This window comes from Mercenaria mercenaria, chromosome 4, assembly GCF_021730395.1.
Source record: "Mercenaria mercenaria strain notata chromosome 4, MADL_Memer_1, whole genome shotgun sequence".
In the NCBI taxonomy this organism is placed as follows: domain Eukaryota; kingdom Metazoa; phylum Mollusca; class Bivalvia; order Venerida; family Veneridae; genus Mercenaria; species Mercenaria mercenaria.
In genome coordinates this window covers 82,267,011-82,279,384 of record NC_069364.1, presented here as the reverse complement: position 1 = coordinate 82,279,384, position 12,374 = coordinate 82,267,011, and the positions used below count along the sequence as shown (strand labels likewise).

The following is a 12,374-nucleotide window of genomic DNA, read 5'->3' as shown; positions in this document are numbered from 1 at the left end:
TGAAACTTCACATACTTGTTCACTGTCTTGGTCTGACCTGCACTAAGCAAGTCCCATAACTCTACTCTTTTTTTTCTTCAAGATTATGCCCCTTTTTCGACTTAGCAGTTTTTGGTTAAATTTTTGTATGTAATCTGCTATCTCAGTATCCACTAATTGGAATGGATTGAAACTTCACACACTTGTTCACTGTCATGATCTAACATGCACTGTGAAGGTCCCATAACTCTACTTTGCATTTTTACAAAATTATGCCCCTTTTTCGACTTAACAGTTTTTGGTTAAGTTTTTGTATGTAACCTGGTATCTCAGTATCCACAAATTGGAAAGGATTGAAACTTCACACACTTGTTCACTGTCATGATATGACATGCAGTACAGAGGTTCAATACCTCTACTTTGCATTTTACAAAATTATGCCCCTTTTTCAACTTTTGTATTCATTCAATTGACAAGGCTGTTGAATAGTCGAGCATTGCTGTCCTCCGACAGCTCTTGTTTTGTAATGGGAAAAGAGCCATTAAACGGTAATATCTGTTATTAATATTATTAACACAGCATCTGGAAATGACAATTACAAGATTTATTCTAGAATGTCCATCAAAATTTTAGCTATGATTTGAGATAAGAATTTTTTTACTGTAATAGATTAACAAAGTATGTCTGTTAAAACTTTTAAATAACTATTCTTTATATATACATATTATGCATACGAGTTTGTCTCCAAATACTGTTTCCCCCTGCTATTCTTTTTTTCAAATCTGATATTGCTTCTGTTTTTTTAATTTATAACTGCTAAATAGTAGAAATATTATAACTTGATATAACAAACCCTGTTTTTATAATAAAGAAAATTGATGATTAATTCTTGAAGAAATTCAGGTAAAAATCATGTTTCATGTTTGTATTTTCAGGAGAAATGTGATAAGTACTGGCCGTCTGGGTCTGATGCTGTGTTCTACGGTGACCTTCAAGTTGCTACATTGAATGAAACATTGTTTCCTGATTGGACAGTGACAGAATTTAGAGTGTCTTTGGTAAGATTCCTGGTTTGTGGTTTAAAAGTATTTGTGCTTAGGTTCTTTTATCCAGTGTTCTAATTATATGCAAGTAGCCTGGTAAATGCAGTTAAGTTTTGTACAAAATCTGTTAAGCTGCTCTGCGAGCCTTAAATGTGTTTGAAATGCAGAGGTTTATTAGCTCACCTGTCACATTGTGACAAGGTGAGCTTTTGTGATCACCCTTCGTCCGTCGTCTGTGCGTGCATGCGTCCGTCCGTCCATCCATCAACAATTTCTTGTCTGCGCGATAGTGGTTTCATTTATGATTTTATTATCATCCGACAAAAGTCGGAGGGATATAGTTTTGGCGTTGCCCGTCCTTCCGTCCGTCCATCCGTCCGTCCGTCCGTCCTTCCGTCTTTCCGTCCGTCCGTCCGTCCGGAGCCATATCTAGGAAATGGTTGGGAATATTTATTTAAAACTTCATTTACATGTTCACCACAATGAGTTCTTGCGGCCCGTCAAGTTTCAGTCAGATTGCCCAAGTAACACCAGAGTAATGGCCCTTAGAAGTTTCTAGTGTTAACTATATAGGGTACTATAAATATGGCAATTTCTGCATCATAACTTTTGATATATTTGACCTAGAACTATGAAACTTAAACAGAATTTAGATCACCATAATGTGGTTGTGTACACACAATTTCATTTGGATTTATTTGTAAATTAAGAGTTATTGCCCTTTAATTGTATAAAAATCCACATATTTGTACATAACAAACTTACCATTTGGTAGAATTTCATTAAATTTCTTTCATTCTTTTCCATGAACATTTATTGTAAACATGTGAAGTTGTGTACCCACACCTGGTCACCCCCTTAGCTTGATCACCCCATCCCCCCCCCACAAAAAAAAAAAAAAAAAAAAAAAAAAAAAAATCATTCCTTATTTTAGATTTTTTCTAAACAAACTTCATATACATGTTCACCACTATGAGGTTATGGGGCCCATCAAGTTTCAGACAGATTGCCCAAGTAACACCAGAGTTATGGCCCTTAGAAGTTTCTAGTGTTAACTATATAGGGTACTATAGATCTATAGATATGCCAATTTCTGCATCATAACTTTTGATATATTTGACCTAGAGCTATGAAACTTAAACAGAATTTAGAGCACTATAATGTGGTTGTGCACAGACAATTTTGTACGGATTTCTTTTTGTAACTTCAGAGTTATTGCCCTTTAATTGTCTAAATATCCACATATTTGTACATAACAAACTTACCATTTGGCAGAATTTCATTAAATTTCTTTTATTCTTTTCTTACATTTATTATAAACATGTGAAGTTGCGCACCCACACCTGGTCACCCACTTGCCTTGGTCACACCCCCTCCCCCTCCCAAACCCCCTCCCCACCCCCCTCCCAACATTTGTTATTTTAGATTTTTTTCAAACCTTCCAAGTTGTACCATTCCCCCACCTCACTTTTCCACCCAGTCATGCCCACCACTGATCATGCATCCTCTGCCTCCCCCCACCCCCACTCCCCCCTCCAACTTCACCCTTTTACCTTTTTAATTTTCAATCAATATTTATAATCAACATGTGAAATTTTGTTTCCTCTCCCATTCCCCTGCACCCCCACCCCCTAAAAAATAAATATATACATATATCTATATATAAATATATATATTTCCATTCCTTTTTCTTTTTTTTTTTAAATGTTCAAACCTTCAACATGTTAAGTTGTGACTGCACAAACCTTGCCCTCAGCCATGTTCAAGATATCTTACCTGTGTTCTCTTAAGGACATCTGATCTTTTATGTCAAATGTACATGTAAAACAGCAACACCTGGTGCCAAACCACTCAAAGACAATATTTCATTCCAGTTAAACTTCAAGCTCATATTTCAATTAACTGCATTTAATTTTAAAAGCTAAGCTTATTACAGTAAGCATATCCCAATCAAAATAAATTCTTTAGTCAGGATCAAAGTATCATACATTTATTATGTACTCTTTAATTAAACGTTTGTTTTCTGTTAAATTGATTTTGACTAATGAAATTATTTGCTTCTTATTAAAGGTCCAATACTAAGGAAAGTGAACATTTTAATTTCTTTTAAAAAGCACAGAAACTATTTCATTTTATTGGAAAATGAAAGTTGGTATGTAGAAATTCGAAATAAATCGCAGTATATGTACAATTATTTTTCTATGAAGTATGAAGAAAGTTAAAAAGACCTGGGGGGTCATTCTGTCGATTCATTGAAATTTCAACATAATACACATACATTTCTTTGAGTTCCAAAGACCTTCTGTAAATTTTGACCTGCCAATCTTCATTATTTAGTGTCTTGCAGAAGTCTATGCACTGGCTATGAAAAAAATTGCCAACTCACTTTCCCTTAGTAATGGACCTTTATTATCCTTAACTTTTTGCAGGATATATCTTTTTGCCATTCCTCACCACAAACCCTTTCGGCGGGGGATACCAATTCATCGAATTTGCTTGTTTTAACCAAACTTGCACACAACTTATTTCACCATAAGATCTCGGTTCCTTTCTTGAACTGGCCAGATCCCATTATGGGTTCCAGAGTTATGGCCCCTGAAAGGGCCAAAATTAGCTATTTTGACCTTGTCTGCACAATAGCAGCTTTATTTATGATTTGATTTTAACCAAACTTGCACACAGCTTGTATCACCATAAGATCTTGGTTCCTTTCTTGAACTGGCCAGATTCCAATATGGGTTCCAGAGTTATGGCCCCTGAAAGGGCCAGAATTAGGTATTTTGACCTTGTCTGCACTATAGCAACTTCATTCATGATTTGAATTTAATCAAACTTGCACACAACTTGTATCACCATAAGGTCTCGGTTCCTTTCTTGAACTGGCCAGATCCCTTAATGGGTTCCAGAGTGATGGCCCCTGAAAGGGCCAGAATTAGCTATTTTGACCTTGTCTGCACAATAACAGCTTCATTTATGATTTGAATTTAATCAAACTTGCACAAAACTTGGGTCACCATAAGATCTTGATTCCTTTTTTGAACTGGCCATATCCCATAATGAGTTCCAGAGTTATGGCCCCTGAAAGGGCCAAAATTAGCTATTTTGACCTTGTCTTCACAATAGTAGCTTCATTTATGATTTGATTTTAACCAAACTTGCACACAACTTGTATCACTACATGATCTTGGTTCCTTTCTTAAACTGGCCAGATTCCTTCATGGGTTCCAGAGTTATGGCCCCTGATAGAGCCAGAATTAGCTATTCTGACCTTGTCTGCACAATAGCAGTTTTATTTATGATTTGAATTTTATCAAACTTGCACAAAACTTGTGTCACCATAAGATTTGGTTCCTTATTGAACCGGCCAGATTCCTTTATGGGTTTAAGAGTTATGGGTCCTGAAAGGGCCAAAATTAGCTATTTTGACCTTGTCTGCACAATAGCAGCTTCATTTATGATTTTATTTTAACTAAAATTACACACAACTTGTATCACTACAAGATCTTGGTTCCTTTCTTGAACTGGCCAGATTCCATCATGGGTTCCAAAGTTATGGCCCCTTAATAGTCCAAAATTTGCAATTTTGGCTGTTGCAGCCATATAGAGACTTCATTTATGGTTTGATTTGATACAAACATCCAAAATATCTTCAACAACAATAAATCTTGGATTCCATGATGAATCTGTCAGATCCAATCGCAGGTTCCAGAGTTATTTTATATCTGATTACCTCCCCTGATTGTAATCAAAATGGATTTATATCAGTAAGTACTTATAGGACTTATTTGAACTTTCATTATTGTCATTAGTTGGACTGAAACAATCAGGGTAGATAACTATGGACTGATTTTATTTCAAATTACCTCCCTTTATTTCAAATTAAAATGGGTATATCTCCGTAACTAATGAAGATACTGATCTGAAAATTCATCTATGTCAACAGATGGATTTGTTGGACAATCAATGAAAATACATATTGACTGAATTTATGACAAATTACCTCCCTTTATTTTTTTATCTAAATGAATACGCCTTAGCAGCTTCTAATGAGATTGGTTTGAAACGATCATATCATTTTAAGCAATGGTACTCAGGTGAGCGATACAGGGCCATCATGGCCCTCTTGTTTTCAAAGTAATTGCTCTAGTTGCGTAGTTTTATGAGGTTGTTTGCTCTACAGATGTTACTAGCAGAGATTTTATTTGTGTTTTAAGCTCTTGTATTATTATTATATTATTGTAAGAATTGTGACTGTGAGTCAGTGACATAATTTGAAGTTTGATTTTGTTATTAGGACTTACCATTTTGATAATGGCTTTGAATCCAGGCTAGAACCTACAAAAGAAAAGAGTTTCAGAAAACCCAAGTCTAAAATCATTAACATACATCTTGCATAAAACTTTAAGAATTACAAAAATTCAAATGTTACAGTAGATTTCCTGGAATAAAAGAGCACAACAGACACTGCCAATGTCACACATTGCAAAGTAGGCCGGCCACAAAGGGAAACTGTAGTGGAAAATATAGAAGATGGGTATAAGACCAAATTTCTGGTCTTAGTTTCCATGTTTTGAAACTTGTCGTAGAAATGTATTCAAAACATTTATTAATAAATTACAGGGTGACCAGTCTAGGCAGATTAGACATTTCCATTTCACGTCTTGGCCTGATTTTGGTGTGCCTAAGAAGGAACAGGTGCTTGTTAGGTTTGTGAGAATGGTGCGAGAAAAATTGTTCAAAGATGCCGGACCAATTATTGTTCATTGCAGGTATGTTATGTTAGTTAGAGATTAGAGATAAATGCACTTTCTTTGATATTATCTTACCAGAACTTGTATGGTTGTGAAAGCAGTTGGCTTTGTGTAAATTCCTGTCTTCTGTGCATATGTTCCATGTCTTTGCAATGCATAAATTATCTCTTGCATTAGTATTCCATCAAGCTCTTGGAATGTTGTACTGAAGTGCCCACTTCTAGAATAAAAATTGTAAGATGATCCTTTGGAAGTATAGAGCACAACCAAACAAAATAATAACAGACCCCATTTGAATGAGTCTGTTCACAAGAGGTAATGAAATATGCATAACCTTTCATCCCTCCTTGGCAAACTAAGTTTAATTATAATCTGACAGCCAGGTAAAAAAGATGAATGTAATGTGACTGATTGTCACAATAGAACTGAAATAAAAGTTAATTTGATCAGGAAAATTCAGTTAAATAAAAGTTTCTTTAAGCTATTCTTTTTGAAGATGAAACTAAAGGATGCTGGCTGATATTTTTGCAAAATCTGCAAACATTTCCATGTCACCAATTTTTCCACCTATACAGTACTACAGTTTAACTAACATTTATTATTACTGACATATAAATATTTGATGTTACAGTGCTGGTGTAGGTAGATCTGGAACATTTGTGGTGCTAGACAGACTTCTACAACATATCAAAACTAATGATGCAGCGGATATATACAACACTGTGGCCGAACTGAGGAAAGAGCGAGTCTGGATGGTACAGACTGAGGTAACGTTTAGAGTTTTAGCCTAGAGGAACTTTTTTACTGTAAAATCAGAACATTTTGTGCGGAATTTATTTTCACTGTCTTCGCTAACTGTCCACATTCACACAAATGAATACTCAATGAAAGCGGAATTTTTGTTATAATTAGTCCTTGAATATTTAACCATGTATACCAATTCCAGTTTGAAATTAAATAAGCTTTTAGCATTGCCAAAAATATCTGACTTTTAGGATTTAGTAAGATCTTGGATAGAGTAGTCAGTAGTTTTTATATTTTGAACATTTAACATTATGACCTTCAAATGACAAATTTTCAGTTCAAGCTATCATTTTGCAGATCAGAATTTGCAGAGCTTATTGTTCTTTTAAAGAGCAATAAACATGAAAATTGATTAAGGTATTTACCAAATAAGAAAAGTGTAGAAATATAGTACATGTATCTCTTTTATATCCAATTCAGATTTTTGTTTATACTTAGCATCTGCATGACATGTTTTAATGTTTATATAAGCCATTTTTGTATGTTTTTTTAACAGCAACAGTATATTTGTATCCACAACTGTATTCTATGTGTACTGGAAGGCAGGGAGGATGAGCATATTTATGATAATGTGGGACACTCTAATATTGCCTTTGAAGGTAAGTTTTAGTTCATCCTGACTAATTTCTGTGATGTGTTATTTAGCCAAGAGATAAGCATAACTAGACTGAAATAATGTAACAAATGTGATACCATACTTGGGGATCTTTTGGTATGGTTCAAGTTTGGACGATTTTACATAAAATTGTGAAGTGTTATTTTGGCATGTGTATTAGTCATCTTGTGGTCAGTTTTCACTTTTCTGATTCCAGTTAGAAAATGTATCCAAAATATCCCCAAGGTTGATCGTGAGAAGTCTTTGATGAACATATATCATGTATTTGTCATGTAGCTTTAGTAAAAAGCTTTAAATGAATTCTGTTATAGAATGTTTTAGAGAGCTTATGTAGAGACCCTTTATAGAGCTTAAGTACTGAATTTTCATCATTATAGATTGACTCACACCAGCAGCATTTTTCATAGAGAAGTTTCAATATAGATACAGTACAATCGCGATCCTACGAAAAGGAACCGGCCGGTTTTTTCGTAATATCCCATTTTCGTTCGATTGTAGCATAGGAAATTTCGCTATACAGCACCTTAATATCTACACGTCGTAACCCGTGATATTTAAACATGTGATTTTTGAATCGAAGTATATGTAAACCAATTTTATATGTACATCTAGGTTTACTACAAATCTAATTCGAACCTGAACTTAGATGGTATCTGGAATTCAAAACGGGTTGTTTTTTCTTCACTTTTTATTCACTGTACATAAAACATTTAGGGTACATTGTTGCACTAGAACAAAAAAATCGCAATTGCATATTCCGATACCCTCAGCTACCCTTTACTGAATTGTCCGGAATAATAAAACGACAATATACAGACGATCAGGACTTAAATATTTTTTAGTGTTTTTATGCAGTGATTGTTCGAGATGTATAGATATCAAAGCAAGTGTGACTGGAATGCTATCCGATCTGATAGTTATAGGAGAAAAAAAAAATAACAACTAACTTCTGTCATATTGTACAGCGTATGTGTTTCGAATTTCATTACTGAGTTTTCACACTTTAATTACTGTTTACGACCAGCTAAATGATAGTGACACTTTCCAATCTAAAGCATTTTCACGCCGTTATGGAAGGTGTGAAAATTTAGTCGATACAGGTATTCGTAAAATCGCAACTTAAACAAGTTAAAAACATGCTTTAAGGGCATAACAATACATTCGTTGGAGCGCATTTTTTGCAAAATTGCATTTTCGTAAAACCGCGACTTTGTAACATAGAAATAAGAAGGAAAGCAGCCGGGACCACTACACCGTTTCATAGTATACCGGTATTTCGTTAAACTGCGATTCGTAGCATCGCGAATGCACTGTATAGTAATATAGCTTGTATGTTTTGCTTTTGCATTTTGACAAAGTGACCAGACTTGATAACACTAGTGTGAAGATTTCATTACAAAGCACTGTAATATTCAAAAGCAGCAGTTTGTACAATGCTTTAGTTTTAATGTTTAGACACTGTCCGTCCCATGGTGTTATTTCAGAAATGATAAACTTCATAAGGCATTTTTGTTATAAACTTGAGTTTGGAGACCAGTCTAAACTCGGCATCTGATTGGTCATTTCTGAGCAAACTTTCGAAATTAACCAATGGCAACGAAGTATTCTTAGACTGGTCTGCAAACTAAGTTTGATATTTTTGGACCATGTACTAGAATAATAAATGGCAATTTGATTACGTCATAGGGTATTATACAATTAATGCCTTTAAATGAGGTTGATATGGGAATTTATTGTACGGCCTCAGTTGATATTTCTCCAAGGTTGATAAATGCTGGTATGGATTGAACCTAAAAGGCAAATACTATTTTTTTGTTGATTATAACTACTATAGATATAGATGTAATAGGAATATATAATTATTTTGATTAAAACTTTTCATCATTCATCATGTTGCAGCCATGTTTGTTGTTATGACATCACAGCTGATTCAGAACCTTATATTTACATTCTCTTAACATTTTGTATGGAAAGAAAAAAACATTGTTTTTTTTTAAGCATAATTTATGGATGTGCAAGAAGTCCCAATGTGGTTTATACCCGTATAAATACTCAAAAAATAGCATTTAATCCTTACATAGATTCATCCATTTGGATTTTTGCACAGGCTAATATTTGTTGTTTTTTTAGCTCACCTGAGCACAAAGTGCTCAAGGTGAGCTTTTGTGATCACCCTGTGTCCGTTGTACGTCGTCGTCCATCCGTCCGTCGTACGTCGTCGTCCATCCGTCCGTCGTCAACAGTTTGACTGTTAACACTCTAGAGGTCACAATTTTGGCCTAATCTTAATGAAACTTGGTCAGAATGTTACCCTCATAAAAATCTTGGACGAGTTCGATATTGGGTCATCTGGGTTCAAAAACTAGGTCACCAGGTCAAATCAAAGGAAAAGCTTGTTAACACTCTAGAGGTCACAATTTTGGCCAAATCTTAATGAAACTTGGTCAGAATGTTGCCCTCAATAAAATTTTGGACAAATTCGATATTGGGTCATGTGGGGTTAAAAACTAGGTCACCAGGTCAAATCAAAGGAAAAACTTGTTAACAGTCTAGAGGTCACAATTTTAGCCCAATTTTAATGAATCTTGGTCAGAATGTTACCCTTAATAAAATCTTGGATGAGTTTGATATTGGGTCATCTGGGGTCAAAAACTAGGTCACCAGGTCAAATCAAAGGAAAAGCTTGTTAACACTGTACAGTCCACATTTATAACTGTATCTTCATGAAACTTGGTCAGAACGTTACTCATGATGATCCCAAAGTCCATTTTGAATCTTGGTCATGTGGGATCAAAAACTAGGTCACCAGGTCAAATCAAAGGAAAAGCTAGTTAACACTCTAGAGGCCACATTTATGACCATATCTTAATGAAACTTGGTCAGAATATTAATCTTGATGATCTATAGATCATGTTCAAATCTGGGTCAGGTGAGGTCAAAAAACTAGGTCACCGGGTCAAATCAAAGGAAAAGCTTGTTAACACTGTAGAGGCCACATTTATGATATATCTTTATGAATCTTAGTCAGAATGTTATTCTTGATGCTTTTTAGGTTAAGTTTGAATCTGGGTCATGTGGGGTAAAAAACTAGGTCACCAGGTCAAATCAAAGGAAAAGCTTGTTAACACTGTAGAGGCCACATTTATGACTGTATCTTCATGAAACTTGGTCAGAATGTTACTCATGATGATCTCAAAGTGCAGTTTGAATCTAGGTCATGTAGGGTCAAAAACTAGGTCACCGGGTCAAATCAAAGGAAAAGCTAGTTAACACTCTAGAGGCCACATTTATGACCATATCTGAATGAAACTTGGTCAGAATGTTAATCTTGATGATCTATAGGTCAGGTTCAAATATGGGTCAGGTGGTATCAAAAACTAGGTCACTGGGTCAAATCGAAGGAAAAGCTTGTTAACACTCTAGAGGTCACATTTATGACTATATCTTTATAAAACTTAGTCAGAATGTTAATCTTGATGATCTTTAGGTCAAGTTCGAATCTGGGTCATGTGGGGTCAAAAACTAGGTCACCGGGTCAAATCAAAGGAAAAGCTTGTTAACACTCTAGAGGCCACATTTATAACTGTATCTTCATGAAACATAGTCAGAATGTTAATCTTGATGATCTTTAGGTCAAGTTCGAATCTTGGTCATATGGGGTCAAAAACTAGGTCACCAGGTCAAATCAAAGGAAAAGTTAGTTAACACTTTAGAGGCCACATTTATGACCATATCTTAATGAAACTATCTTGATGATCTTTAGGTCAATAGGTCAGGTGAGCGATACAGGGCCTTCATGGCCCTCTTGTTTATCCACCCACAAGTCAGAACAATATTTGATAATGAAAGTGACAATAAATATAGGTTTAACGATAATACATTTTATATATCTAGATAATACAGACAACAATAAAAATCTAGGTAATACCGTGGAGGATAAAATCAAGATAATTTTGGAATCTGGATATTGAACAGTAAATATAATAGAAAAATCTGTTTAATAATTTTTTTTATTTCTTCGGAATGGAAAATATCTGCATGCTGTTAACAGACATCTGTTCATGCATTTTCTTGTTGTTCTTGTTGCATTAAAACCTGCATAACCAATTGTATAATCCATTTTTTTTTTGGTGTTATATAATATATAAAAGAGCTTTCCTTTATATCTCAATAATTATTAATTGAAAAAGAACAAGAAGATTTTCCCTTTTCTTTAATATGTTTCATGTCAGTTGAAAAGATTTTATAAGCTTATTAGCATGTCCGTGGTTGAAATCAAGTTTTTAAGTTATTTTATCAAAATTCATATTTGAAAAAAAAAATCATAATATAGTCTTCATTTTAACCTAAATTTGCTTAATAGATATTACCTGTTTCCACTAAGTTATACATTTGTATGTATTCACAAATATTGCTTTCCATGTGGGCAACTGTATAGTATAAGTAACTAATATTAGTGCAGTCAAAGAGGACTCTTTGGCTGAGTGGTTAAGGTTACCATATGACATTAAACCCAACAGAAAAATAATGATACAGTCACACGTACAAAAGCAGCTTGCTAAGGTATTAACACAAAGTGGCTGTTTAGGCAAGTTTAATTGTGTACAGAAAAATGGTGAGACTAAACTTAATGTGTTAAGAATGGTGTTAATAAAAAAACAAACAAGTCAGTTTACATACAAGTGTTAAAGACCTGCTCTGAAATAAAAGGCCACTACTGTAACAAAATCTATTAGAATGTCTTTGAAAAGGCCACAATTTTCTGTTTCAATGTAATTATAAATAGTGTACCTTTACCTGTGTAGAGAGACCACTTGTCAACAAAGACCACTTCTTTTATTTCCCAAGGGTGGTCTTTACAGACAAGTTTGACTGTATATTGCTACAAAGAGATAAATGTTGAATCTTGACTTTCTGTTCTGTACCTTCAAGATAATAATGTTTGTTAACTTTAATATACTTATCTCTACGTTAAAATAATCAAGTTTTATGTTTCTTTTTGCACAGAAAGAAAACTTTCCTTTTTCTATAATGTATTCCACAATGATGCCCTTATCAGTAAGATATATTGTTTTCATTTTCAAAGCTTTCACATAACTCCACAATGTCATGCTTATGGTTTATTTTTTGTGCATTTCAATGGCTTTTGTGGTTGGGACTGTCCATGAAATCAAGTTGCAA

General features: G+C 34.4%; 1 protein-coding gene across 1 annotated transcript in view; it reads left to right on the top strand.

Annotated features, from left to right (window-relative positions):
- LOC123552299 (tyrosine-protein phosphatase 10D-like) overlaps positions 1-12,374 on the top strand; it is a 62,638-nt gene that overhangs the window by 42,924 nt on the left and 7,340 nt on the right. The window contains exons 27-31 of the mRNA XM_045341849.2: positions 915-1,037; positions 5,643-5,791; positions 6,405-6,540; positions 7,074-7,176; positions 11,088-11,167. Coding sequence (XP_045197784.2) covers positions 915-1,037; positions 5,643-5,791; positions 6,405-6,540; positions 7,074-7,176; positions 11,088-11,164 — 588 coding nt within the window. The 3' untranslated portion in view covers positions 11,165-11,167. The remainder of the gene's footprint in view (positions 1-914; positions 1,038-5,642; positions 5,792-6,404; positions 6,541-7,073; positions 7,177-11,087; positions 11,168-12,374) is intronic.